The sequence below is a fragment of the Anabrus simplex genome, chromosome 5, assembly GCF_040414725.1.
Source record: "Anabrus simplex isolate iqAnaSimp1 chromosome 5, ASM4041472v1, whole genome shotgun sequence".
Taxonomy (NCBI): Eukaryota; Metazoa; Arthropoda; class Insecta; order Orthoptera; family Tettigoniidae; genus Anabrus; species Anabrus simplex.
In genome coordinates this window covers 145,894,215-145,908,009 of record NC_090269.1, presented here as the reverse complement: position 1 = coordinate 145,908,009, position 13,795 = coordinate 145,894,215, and the positions used below count along the sequence as shown (strand labels likewise).

The window sequence follows — 13,795 nt, the reverse complement described above, 5'->3', positions numbered from 1 at the left end:
ATGACAATACATTGCATAGGTGCTGAGTGGCTCCATGGCTAAATGGTTAGCGTGCTGGCCTTTGGTCACAGGGGTCCCCGGTTCGATTCCCGGCAGGGTCGGGAATTTTAACCATCAGTGGTTAATTTTGCTGGCACGGGGGCTGGATGTATGTGTCGTCTTCATCATCATTTCATCCTCATCACGACGCGCAGGTCGCCTACCGGCGTCAAATCAAAAGACCTGCACCTGGCGAGCCAAACATGTCCTCGGAAAGACACTTCCGGCACTAAAAGCCATACACCATCTAGCTGCTGTATTCAAATTTATATTAGTTATTTGTAGGTTTTACACTTTGTTTGAGGGGCCCGAACTTTTATTTTGGCAGGCGGGCCGTATCACATTCGTTATGCCCCAGGAGGTAGCAGTTTGTAACGCCCTACCTTATAAAATAATGTATTCACGGTAAGGAAATACACATCAAGCCCCCGAATATTTGGATCCTAACAAACAGTTCAACATCAAGTCCTTGTCTCATGATATACACTTAACTCTGGTCCATATTTTCCTTGATTATTTTGATATCTTTCTCTGAACTCTCTTACAGGTATTTATTTCGCAGTGGGAATGCGGAACACCCATCAGATCGTTTTTATAACACCACAGTGGAGGTTCTGCTGAATTCTAGTCAAGTTAGCTACAATAAGAATGACTTCAACTCTACCAGTGATGGTTACATAGTTGTCGGTACGTATTACTTCTTTGTTTATTTCATTAACTTCTAACTAAACCAAGTCTTATACAAAAAGACAGGAACATCAAATAAACAGAATAAACAGAATGATGAGGTTAGAGCAGTAGAAAACACAACTGTTTGCTGCTAGGTAGAACTGTTTAGCCTGTAGACAGCTGTATCCAGTTACACCTAACATGATATTGGATGTTCTCTCTGTACCATAACTTTAGACCACTTGAGGTTTGTTTTTCCTCTCGCTCCACCACATCTGAGAGTCCTGTCCTCCTCCATATCATCTCATTGCGGATTCAGTCTCGTAATTGCTCGCTGGCAGACTCTGAGTCTGTCAGCATTTTTCTTCATGACAGTAGCAGTTTCAAACCCAAGGATTTAATATACTGCCGGTACTGAATGAAAAATGGTTTGATTCAGTTATTCTTCTTCTTTCCGATGAGGCCTGCTAAGGACCACGTGCCAATTTCAATTAAGTTCTTCATACTGTGTTGTTTTCTCTTCCGCTCCTTCCAATATTCTTTCATCCCTTCACTATGCTGTTTCCTTCTGTCCTCAGACCACTTCGCACCAAGCTTCTTGTTCAATCTTCCTTGGAATCCTTCTTTTCTTACTACCCTCTTTCTAAAAATTTCTCTGTCCATAGTTTCTTCTTCTCTTATATTATTTCTTTCAAAATTTTTACTTACTTCTTGAATCCAGCTAATTGTTGCCTTTTTGTCCCAAAGGTACTTGAAAATCTTTTCTGTTAAACTGGAATCATCCATTCTGTAAATATGTCCAAAAAATTGCAATCTCCTTTATCTTATGGTTTCTGTTATGTTTTCTATGTTCCTGTATATTTCATCATTAGATCTCAGTTTCCATACTTCTGTTGTTTTCATAGGGCCTAAGATTTTTCTCATGATTCAGTTATTATTATTATTATTATTATTATTATTATTATTATTATTATTATTATTATTATTATTATTATTATTATTATTATCATCTTTATCATCATCATTATTATTATTATTATTATTATTATTATTATTATTATTATTATTATTATTATTATTATTATTAATCTTAGAGGATCAAAGTAAGAAGGACAAGCCCACATACGTGACGTTTGTAGATCTAGAAAAAACATTCAGTAATGTTGAATGGACCAAGCTATTCGAAATTCTGAAGGTGATTGGGATCAGATACCAAGAACTGAGAATTATCTGCAATCAGTATAAAAATGAGTCTACATTGATAAGAATTGAGGGCTTTGAAAACGAAGCAGCAATCCAGAAAGGAGTGAGGCAAGGCTGCAGTTTGTCTCCCCTCCTTTTCAATGTTTATATAGAACTGGCCGTAAATTAAATAAAAGAGGAATTTGGAAACTGAATTACAATCCAAGGAGAGGAAATCAAAACCCCTGAGATTTGCTGATGATATTGTTATTTTATCTGAGACTGCAGAAGATTTAGAGAAATTCCTGAATGGTATGGACAGAGTCTTGGGTAAGATGTACAAGATGAAAATAAATAAGTCCAAAAGTCAGGTGATGCTGGTAATATTAGATTAGGAAATGAAGCCTTAAAGGAAGTAGATGTATATTATTATTTGGGTAGTAAAATAACTAACTATAGCAGAAGTAAGAACATCATAAAATGCAGACTAGCACAAGCAAGGAAGACCTTTCTTAAGAAAATTAATTTGCTCACTTTGAACAATGATGGAGCGTGGCATTAAATGGAAGTGAAAGATGGATGATAACTAGTTCAGAAAGAAAGAGAATACAAGCTTTTGAAATGTGGTGTTACAGAAGAATGCTGAAGGGGAGGAGATGGATAGATCGAATCACGAATGAAGAGATACTGAATAGAATTGGTGAGAGGAGATCGTTATGGCTAAATTTGACCAGAAGAAGAGATAGAATGATAGGACACATCTTAAGACATCCAGGTCTTGTTCAGTTGGTTTTTGATTGAAGTGTGGGCAGTATAAACGGTAGGGGTAGACCAAGGTATGAATATGACAAGCAGATTAGGGCAGATATGTAGCAGTTATGTACAAATGAAAAGGTTAGCACAGGATAGGGTGGTATTGAGAGACTGCATCAAACCAGTCTAGTTTACCACATCAGTTGTTTCATGTTCACTTTCTCGATGAAGGTCGTACTGTTTGATTCTTGTGATCTGCCCGCTACTTTTTCATTCGTTCTGATTGTAATTTTCTCAGCCCATCCGAAATTGCTACAGCCTTTATGTGTGTCATTTCTGCTGTAAATTTGTGAGTCATAAGAAGAGAGATGGGTTCAATAGTGTACTAAATCCAAATAAAATCTTTGTTTTTATTTCTTCAAAATGTTTCACTCTGTCTGCTCTAAGGGGTGTGTATGTGACATTGTACTTGATGTGTTTCTTGTAAAAATTCTTTTTCCTTTTCTGTATCAGACCTGTTTATTATGTTCTATATCAACCTTTTATTTTTTAGGTCAGTTTAATTCTATGGGAATAGCAGAAGGGTCCGTAGATCCTAAACTTGGACCTGTTCGAGTATTACGCCTCAACGTTCACAGCGAAAGTGACAATTGGGCTATCTTGAGTGAGGTATGAGTTTCTTAAATCACTTCTCACCATAACTTTAATATAGATTCAGGACTTTTCAAGCCCTGGTGAAAGTATTTTGAGATATGAATTTAATATTAATTTTAATTTATTGTGGTTTTTACTGAGTTACAGATATGAAGTTTAAATAAGGTCTCGGTAACTTTTCTTGATATTAAGTTACTACATATCCTATATAAGAAATTGGAGAGTTTTATAGTGATTTGTTATCTAGAGCTTCCCATATCTCAGTGTTTCATTCCATGCCATTAAATATACAGTGAATCTTGGTTTGAAATTTGCGAATAATTTAAATTTTTCCAGTGGCCCCTTGACATTCTTATACAATGTAAAATTGTGTGTATAATCTGTATATTATATTAATTCAAAGTAAAAATACCATCTTAGAAATGATGTTTTAGAAACATGGAACACAGTCTGGAAAAGTAATAGTAGAATCATACTGGTGCTGAAAACTGAACTGCAGTTTTTGAAAGTCTTCATACAGTATAGGCAGTGAAATTTAGAGTTTTATTAACCAGGAACTTCAGCTCATTAGGTCTAAACCCAGAAATCTCTCTAGAGTTGATCAACAGCTATCATCATAGTCTACTGAAGGCTTGGAAGACAGAGAATGACAACACTTGGTAAAATCATCATCATCATCATCATCATCATTGTACATTTCCCCCATCCAGTTCCTGCTGGCACCTTTCCATCTTCTCTATCTGACCAGCAAATCCAGATTCCTTTTAAATGTTCTTGGATCATTTTCAACAACCTTAGTCTGTGTCTCCCTCCTTCTATCTGGGTTATTATCACCTGCTTTGGCATCCTCTTAACATCATCTAAGTTTATCCATCTCCTTTCTGTTGTCTAGTGTGCTCATTTCTTACTCCATCCTTTTTTGTCTTTCCTATCATAATTCATAAATATTTTATTTCACTGGCATTCTGTCTTTTAGTCAGTGTCTACTGGGTATGTCAGTATGTCTGTATACTTCATTGGTACTTCCTTTCTCCGCACCAGATTTCTCTCACTCTGACAGAATACATTTTACCGAGCTTGATAGCTGCAGTTGCTTAATTGCAGTCAGTATCCAGTATTTGGGAGATAGTGGGTTGGAACACCACTGTCGGTAGCCCTGAAGATGATTTTCTGTGCTTTCCCATTTTCACATCATTTTTATACCTTAAGACCACGGCCGCTTCCTCCCCACTCCTAGCTCTTCCTTGTCCCATTGTCACCATAATACCTGTTTGTATTGGTGTGACGTAAAGCAACTTTTTAAAAAATAATACATTTTACTGATCTCCTGCTTCAGTTTTGTTCCCAAGTAATTGAATCTCTCCACAATTTCAAGGTTTTGTCCCTTCATTTTTATAGTTCCTTTCCCTTCTCTTTCTCCTCTAGTCAGCACCATAATCTTACTCATCTTCTGCACCGATTTTCATTCCGTAATTTGCAATAATATCACTCAACATATCCTCTCTGCTCCTCAGATCACAATATCATCTACTTCAGCTCCCTGTCCCCTTGTTTCCTTCACAATTTCATCAATAACGAATATGAATAACAGTGGCGACAGCACACTTCCTTGTCGTAGTCCAATTTCATTCCAAAACCACTCTCTCTGTCTGGTGCAACAATTTTTGTACCGGTACATTGCCTGCACATATTCTTTCATTGTTTTCCAAATCGTTTCTGTTGCATTATGTTCCATACCTTTGCTCTAAATCCAGGAATGTCATCACCGTATCTCTTCCATATTCCCAATAGTTTTCCATGATCTGCCTCATACTGAAGATGGTTCTAGCGTTGATCTTCGATTTTGTAAGCCATATTGCTCTTCTTGTAATTGTCCTTCCACCTTTCTTCTCATTCTCTTTTCTATTGCACTTTCAAATATTTTTGCTACCTGAGATATGAGAGTGATTCCTCGATAATTATCACACATCTTCTTGTCCCCTTCTTAAATGTAGGTATTATTACTCCTTTACTCCAGCCATTGTAGATCAACGGGTCCTTCTTGCATTGTGATTTCACTTTCAGATTCTGTCTCCACACACTCTACCTCTGTCATCTCATCTACAGCCCTTCTCTCATTTAAGAGTTCATCAAAGTAATCCTTCCATCTTTTCCTTTCACCTGCTTCATGTAGACTCTTCCTCCTTACAAATCCATATAGCATCCTTATGCACATCCTCTTCCAATTCTCATGTAAATCCTTTACAGCTTTTCTTCACTTACTACTTTCTTGCACATTATTTTAATTTCTTGATACTCTGTTCTAATTCGTTCTGTTTTTTTTTTCCTATTCCATAATTGTCGTGCTTTCTTCTTATCCTTCACTGCTTGCTTTACCTTCTCATTGCACTATGAGGTCTCTCTCTTTCACAAGCAGGTAGGTTGAACATGCCCCATTCCACTTTGACACTCTCCACCTCAGTTCTGGGTATGTGGTGTTCTAATTCATTTTCCAATTTTTCTTCCACATCTTTTAATTTCCAAATGTTTATATTCTGCTCTCTTACTTATTTCACTTTAACTATTTTTCCTACTTTTATTTTGCTAACACTACTCTATGGTCTCCATCAAAGGCACTTGCTGCAAGGTTGTTACATCGATCGATTTGCTCTTTCCAGCTAAATGTAATTGATTAGGCTACTGTCTTTGTCCTTTTGTTTCCCCGTCGACATCTTGTAACCTTTCTACTATTCTTCTTCTTGAACAACGTATTGTCCACACTTAACCCATTCACACAATAATCCACCAAATTCTCTCCCTCTTTGTTACGGAGATATCCGTGGAAGTCAGAGGTGAAAGAAGGTGCGGGCTGGAATGGGTCTAACTACAAGTTCGAAAGATGAATTAAAATTTCAACAAAGGTTATATTTTCAAAACTTAACAATGGTGACATAGAATTTAGAGCATACAACAAATAACAACCAGTTAAATCAGGTACAAGGCAACATTACAAATTCTGGGCTACGAGCCCCAAAGTCTGAGCTCACAGCTCACAACCACAAAATACCAAAGGGCAGAAAACCCTTAATTGCATGGAGCATTAGCTCCCAACTTTACATTTCAAGCCTCTCCAAGGCACTTTTACCACACCACCATAAAGAGCTGACCCGCTCTCGATCTTTCAAGCCTATCAAGGCCACAAGAAACTTCACCTCTATCTGCCCTCAAGGCACACAAAGAAACAGGGGTATTTAATACCCAACCTACAGGGCCTTCGCATGAAGAAAACAAAACATTAGGTTAAGTTACTGGCCCAAGGTACAGAAAGGACTGGAGGCATGAACTTGCACTCCTAAATACACATTTTAAAACCTAAGTGGCTCTAGGCCGATACACAGAGGCTAATCCCAAGCTAGGGAGGTGACTCGTATGAGAAAACTTTAATACATAAAGGAAGAGAAGAAACGGTTATGAAAACGTAGTCGCCTCAATATCAAATATGAAGGGGAGCTCAAGAGGGTAAAGCACTCTCTATCCCTGCTTTACAGTAAAAGAGATTTGTAGTTTTTACATAGACTGAAACGGAATTTACATTTTAAAGAGCTGGGTTACATATTAAAGGTTTCGAACCCTCCCCGAGAGTTAGACTGCCTCCCAAAAGTACACAAGGATGGCGTGCCACTAAGACCAATCATGAGTGCCATTGGTTCTGTGACCCATGAGTTAGCCCGCTATATTTCATCACTGCTACAGCCAGAAACAGGGAAGACAGAACATCACATTAAAGATTCGAAACATTTCTTGCAGAAGTTACGTGAACTACGGGTGGACGAAGGTGACATCCTGGTAAGCTTTGAAGTTACGTCACTTTTCACTAATATACCTGTAGAAGAAACACTTGCTTACATCGGAGAATACCTGTCTGAGGACTTGACCAATCTGGCGGCAGTTTGTTTAAAATCCACTTACTTCTACTACAAAGGGGATTATTACGAACAGACAGAAGGAACAGCAATGGGTTCACCTTTGTCACCAGTGGCTGCTAATATTTTTATGGAACACTTTGAGTCTACTGCATTAACAACAGCGCCATTGAAACCTAAGTGCTTCTATCGTTACGTGGATGACACATTTTCGGTCTGGCCACATGGAAGGGAAACTTTAAATGAATTTTTAGAGCACCTATATTCCATTAACAGTAAGATCAAATTCACAATGGAAGTAGAAAATGAAGGAAAATTACCTTTTCTTGATGTGTTAGTATACAAGAAGAACGATGGTACACTATGCCATGCAGTGTACAAGAAACCTACACATTCTCCTTCGAATGTTATATACTAGGGTGAATAATGTTGCAGACGATGATAACCGCTCGAGTGCAATGAGAGAACTGACAACATCCATGAAGAAAAACGGCTATACATCTGGAGACATAACACGAGCTGTGAAGATCAAGGAGCCTAACTTGAATAGCACCAACCAGGACTACAGCAAAAAAAAAAAAAAGTATTCCTTCCTTACGTGGCAGGTATAACTGACAGAATAGGGCACATTCTTAAGAAGTACAATATAATTCCAGTTTTCACCGCAGACCGGAAGCTCAAATCCCTGTTTCAACCAGTCAAAGAGAAGCCACGTCTTGAAACACCGGGCGTATATGAAATTCCATGTGCTTGTGGTTGTTCATATGTTGGCATGACAAAAAGGCTTGTTAGCACCAGGGTGAAAGAGCACATCAGATCAGTAAAGAATGTCGCTCTTTCATCCTCCACGGAGAACGCTATAAGCCAGTCTGCCATAGCAGAACATTTCTACAGTACAGACCATGAAATCCTCTGACCAGGCGAAGGTCATCGCGCCTGTAAAAGACTTCTATGCTCGTCTTATGAGGGAAGCCATAGAGATAGAGCTGCGCCCAAATAACATCAACAGGGAAGACGGCTTCAAGTTATCAAATACATGGAGACCTGTACTGCAGAAATACATGCATAACACCACCATGGCACAGCGGGACACACTCAAACTGTCGACAGAGGGCGGTGCATCAGTAACTTCCCTCCCAACCACCACAGCACAGCGCCACGATCCTTGAGTCCAGTTAGTAGGGTAGGCCGTAGATGGTACGGCCATGACTTCCATGTTCCTTCAGATAATTTCTTTGCTCACTGTCGGAGGCAAAACTTCACATGCCCTGATGAAGGCCAATGTAATTTGGCAGAAAGCTTGGCTTTATTATTAATAAATATATATATAGTGACTTTAATCCAGTTCATTTATTTCTTTGTATTAAGAAATAAAGATGTTAAAAGGACATTACCTTGTTGAAGATCTGCTGTCTGAAGAACGAGGCGCTTCCCGCCCCCTGCTACATATCCACACACTAAGCTAAATGTTACTGAAGTGGCCCGGAGACAAGAAAATCAGCAGTTTTTATACCCTCGCGGAAAATTCGAGACCTTTCAGGGGTAATTAAGACCCGCCCTCTTAACTTTATTGGATAGCTTAGAGCTACATATCCATATCGAAGAAGACATACATGATTGGCTGAGATTTAATTAAAGAAATTCGGGATTGGCTAAGTTCAAACCTGGCGGAAGGAAGAATTAATATTGCCAACCGAAAAATAAAAGAACTAAATTTAGTAAAGACAACAACTTTTGAATATGAAATTTCTTCAAGAAGGTTCATTCCTTTGCACAAGAGTGCGTGATCATAGTTTTTTTTTTTGTAGAGACATCTGGTAGAGAACGTCCACACTTCTTGATCAATGACAAACAAAAACACATCAAAATTCACACAGAGCCATCTTCTGAGAAACTGTTGAGTTAATACAGTTTTTTTTTTTTAAAGTTCAGGCTTTCTCCTGTAGAGGAGTTTCAATTGGCGCAATATTTGAACTAGCGGCGTGGAGGTGTACCGGCTGGTACAGACCTCCCCCCCCCCCCCCCCCAAAGGTCCTTCCCTGGGGTGACACAGAAGTTTTATAATCAAAGTTATTTTCCAAGAAAAATTTCCAAGTTTTTTTTTTTTCAGTGGATAACTGTAGGAGAATTTGAAGGGCACATTTGTCGAAAATTTCTTGAGTTATTAGAGGGTTATTTGGGTAGGAGAATTTTGAAGATGTTACCCAACAAGGAATATTTCCACAGTGTTATGAATGAGATTTATAGAAATTATTTAAACACCACCTTTAGAGTTTCTTTGTTGTAGCAAAATTGCGAACCAAAACCTTACTTCTTGAAAGTAATATTTTTCTAAGTCCACCAGAGGTAGATTGGAGCAAAAATGTAGTAATTCCGGATATGGAATGTCCATGTAGCTTAAGAAGTACATTAGCTGTTCGATTAATTTTGACAGCAAGACCAGTCGCCGCTGCCAAAGTTCCGTTGAGGTCGCCTGGAACCCTCAAGTACCCTGAGATACCTTTCTCCCGGTACTATGAGAGGGGTAGTCGTGGTGAAGCACGCCGCAGATGCGAAGTTTGTTTACAGTCCTCGAGTAGCTTGCGGGTGGTGCGCTGCACATCAGCCTTGGCCGGAAGGAGGGCTCCGGCTCGCCGTACACTGGTTGACCTCACTGGAGTGGAGTGGGCCCGTACTCCACCTCAGTGGCGGTACGGCGCCGCACGGCTGCGGGGGCACTGAAACAGTAAGATCTCGGCGGCAGAATTTTGGTTGGAATATAATATTTTAGGGTACTATCTTGGAGGTGAGGCTGAGGGGCCAGCGGCGTGGAAACATGTTATTTTATTTGCCACTGGTGTGGTTTAGCAGGAGACGGGAGCGTGGTAATGGCCGAATTGACAGGACAGCAGAGTAACTATGGGGAATGTTTTACAATATTTATACGAAGCAGATAAAAAAAACAACAAAATGTAAAAATATAAGGGGCAGAAGGCCTAAGATATAGAGAAAAATATAACCTTTGGGGTTCTTACAAGATGTTAAAGATACAATGATCAAGTACTTTACACAGGCTTCACCTGAGACAGGTGAACCCTAAAGATTCTCTCGGTGGCTGGATTGCTCACTAACAAAGTGACCGGCGTAAGAAAATCTAAAATTATGCACGGCCCATGAAATCTGGGGGCAAGCTTGCCCGCGGGAACAAAATTCTTGACCATAACTTGGTCTCCTACCTTTAAATTGGTGGGCCTCCGTCCACGATCATATCTTTTCCTAACCTTTTCATGAGACACTTTAAGATTGGCCTTAGCCTTCTTCCAAAGATATTTAATATTATCTGAATCTATTGTCTCAGGTAGAATATCACTAAGAGACCAAAGGTTAGAGAGCGGCGTGTTGGGTACAAACTTGAACATCAATGAAGCAGGAGTGAATTTATGAGATTCGTGAACCGCCGAGTTCAAAGCGAAGGCTAACCAGTGCAGGGAGGTGTCCCACCTAGAATGATCATCATGATGATAGGCAATAAGAGCCGACCTCAGATTACGATTGACCCGTTCAGCTAGAGATGGTTGAGGATAGTAAGCAGAAGTAGTCACATGTGAGATGGATAGATGAAAACAGAATTTACGGAAGAGATTGGAAGTGAAAGCTTTAGCATTATCAGAAACAATATATTGACACGGACCAAAAGAAGCGAAGATGGAATTTAAACAAGAAATTGTGGACTGAGCGGTAGCCAGCTTAGTCGGAAATAACCATGAGAATCTAATGAAGCCATCTACACACACAAGGATGAACTTGTTGTCATTCCCCTTTAACTGGGGGAAGGGTCCTACGTAGTCGATGTAAAGACGTTCCATGGGGCGCGACGCTTGATGAGAAGACAAGAGCCCTTGCTTAGTGGACATGGTGGGTTTACTAAGCCAACAAAATTTACAAGCTTTTACTAATTCACGAATTTCGCCGTCCATACCTTTCCAGATGAACATTTCTCGGATCTTTTCTCTAGTTTTGAAGATACCGAAATGCCCCCCCTAATGGGGTCTCATGATAGTACTTGAAGATCATGGGTACAAGAACAGCTGGAACCACAACTTTCATCTTTTGATCATGCCTCGACGGGCAACATAAAACACCATTCCTCAATACATAAGGGACGACATGTTCCCCAGAAGAAAGGGTTTCCATGATAGGGGCCAGCGTCGGATCTTCACGTTGATATTTTTCAAGATCCCTAAACAACATGGGAGCATCCGTTGGAATGGCATTAACCTCAGGTAATATTGACTCGGGAGGTGAAGAACTATCAACCTGTTCAGGGGTCTCTACATCATTAGAAAACATACGGCTTAGTCCGTCAGCAACCACGTTTTCAGTTCCTCTTACATGCCTAACATCAAATTGGAAGGCAGAAATTCTGATCGCCCAGCGAGCTATGCGACCTGTACGACGCGGCCTACCTAAGACCCAACTTAAGGCTTGGTTATCAGTCTTCAAGTCGAACTTGACATGTTCCAGATAGAGGCGGAACGTTTCTAGAGCAAATAAGATTGCTAAACCTTCAAGTTCATAGATGGAATACTTGGCTTCTTGAGCCGAAAGAGTCCTAGATGCATAGGCGATGGGTCGCCTCCCTAGTTCAGTCTCTTGAAGAAGGACTGCAGCCACTGCCGCTGACGACACGTCGGTTTGGACGATGAATTTCTTAGAGAAATCGGGCATAGCGAGGACAGGGGCATTACAAAGGGCTAATTTGAGGTCTTCGAAAGCGGCTTGTTGAGAAGGCCCCCACTCAAATTTGATGCCTTTCCTACGAAGAAGGTTCAAAAGCGCTGCTCTCTTAGCGAAGTTAGGAATTAATTTCCTGAAGAAATTCACCATCCCGATGAATCGGGCAATACCTTTAATGTCCTTGGGAGGTTTGAAATCATGGATGGCCTGTGTTCTAGAATGATCTACAGTGACACCATTGGGCGACACAATGTGTCCTAGAAACAACATGGAAGGTTTAGCGAAAGCAACCTTGGACAACTTCACTGTTAACCCTGCTTTACGAAGGCGACTCAGGATCTCTTTCAGATGATCTAGATGTTCTTCACAGAAAATACGACGACATCATCAAGATAACGGTATAGATACTCAAACTTGATGTCGGCGAAGACCCTGTCTAGCAGTCTCGTAAGCACGGCTGCTCCCGTGGGGAGCCCGAAACCACACGGTTGTATTCGTACAGGTTCCAATCAGTGGCAAACGCTGTCAGATGTTTAGATTCTTCAGCCAGAGGAATCTGGTTGTAAGCCTGATTGAGGTCTAAGATGGTGAAGAACTTAGCTTTACGAAACCATGAAAAACAAGAATGAAGGTCTGGAAGGGGCACAGATTGTAACACCACCTTCCGATTGAGAGCCCTATAATCAATCACAGGCCTGAAGCCACCTTGGGGTTTCGGGACTAGAAAAATAGGCGAAGAATATGCCGGCTTAGAGGGGCGAATAATACCATCTTTTAGCATCTGATCTATGATTTCTTTCAGAGCCTTCATTTTAGGTGGAGATAGCCTATACGGTGGAAAACGGACAGGAATCGAGTCCGCAACCTCAGTCTTGTATTCGATAAGGTCAGTTACCCCAAGAGTATCAGAAAAAACATCTGGAAACAACTGACACAACTTACGAATACTATCAGCCTGCTCCTCAGGTAGATGTCTAAGGTCTAACAACATCTCATCCTGGGTAGGCGAAACAGATGAACATGACACAGAACTACATTTTAATAAAGGGATTTTGGAATTACTAGCAAATTTGAAAGTGCACGACTTGCTCTGAAGATCGAGCACTAGACCAGTGTGAGACATGAAGTCTGCTCCCAATATAATGGGGCAAGACAAGTGCTTGGCCACAAACAATTTAAATTTCCAAGTAAATTTGGCAATTCTAATTTTGGCATACAGAAAACCTACAATTTCTAATGGAGAGGAGTTTGCCGAAATGCATTGCACCAAAGACGAACAATAATCAGGAAGTTTACAAACAGATTTCAATTTGGTGTACCACTCGGCCGAAATAATGGAACACACACTGCCAGAATCTAATAGAGCTGTTACGGGTTCATTATTCAATTCAATTTTGAGAAATGGGACAGGTGCGGGTGAATCCGCCGCAATCCTAAGACATTCTTTGGGACATTCAAATGGTAATGTAGGACAGTTCTGACTTTCCCCAGAATTTTCATCGGATTTAACCTGGGCTGAGCCTTGAAAAGATGAATCTGCCGACTCAGCCGGAGCCACTAGTAACTTATGATTGTTGGTGGAAGTTGCACCCGAAGTTGAGCAGGAGGGAGTGCTATTCGAATTCGGGCAATTTTTGGTGATATGGGAGAAAGCGCCGCATTTAAAACATCCTTGAAATGACCCTGCTCCATTCTTTGTCCCGCTAGATTTAACTAAAGGACACTTGTTCCGCAGATAGTCAGGCGACCCACAAGCATAACATTTGCGGGGTGTGACGGTTCGGCGAGGTGGAGGCCGAAAATTACTAGAGGATGGAGGGGGTTCTTTCGCGACACGTAAGATGTCGGCGTATCTAACTCCTTCCGCGGAAACAGCCATA

General features: G+C 40.4%; 1 protein-coding gene across 7 annotated transcripts in view; it reads left to right on the top strand.

Annotated features, from left to right (window-relative positions):
* The window catches only part of Mgat4a (alpha-1,3-mannosyl-glycoprotein 4-beta-N-acetylglucosaminyltransferase a), a 978,023-nt gene that overhangs the window by 949,951 nt on the left and 14,277 nt on the right, over positions 1-13,795 (top strand). For 5 of the 7 annotated variants that reach the window (XM_067147150.2, XM_067147146.2, XM_067147149.2 and 2 more), the window contains 2 exons: positions 587-726; positions 3,197-3,312. In XM_067147150.2, the coding sequence (XP_067003251.1) occupies positions 587-726; positions 3,197-3,312 (256 nt within the window). Of the gene's footprint in view, positions 1-586; positions 727-3,196; positions 3,319-13,795 lie in introns of those variants that run through there. The other 2 variants (XM_067147151.2, XM_067147147.2) reach the window with 1 other exon arrangement.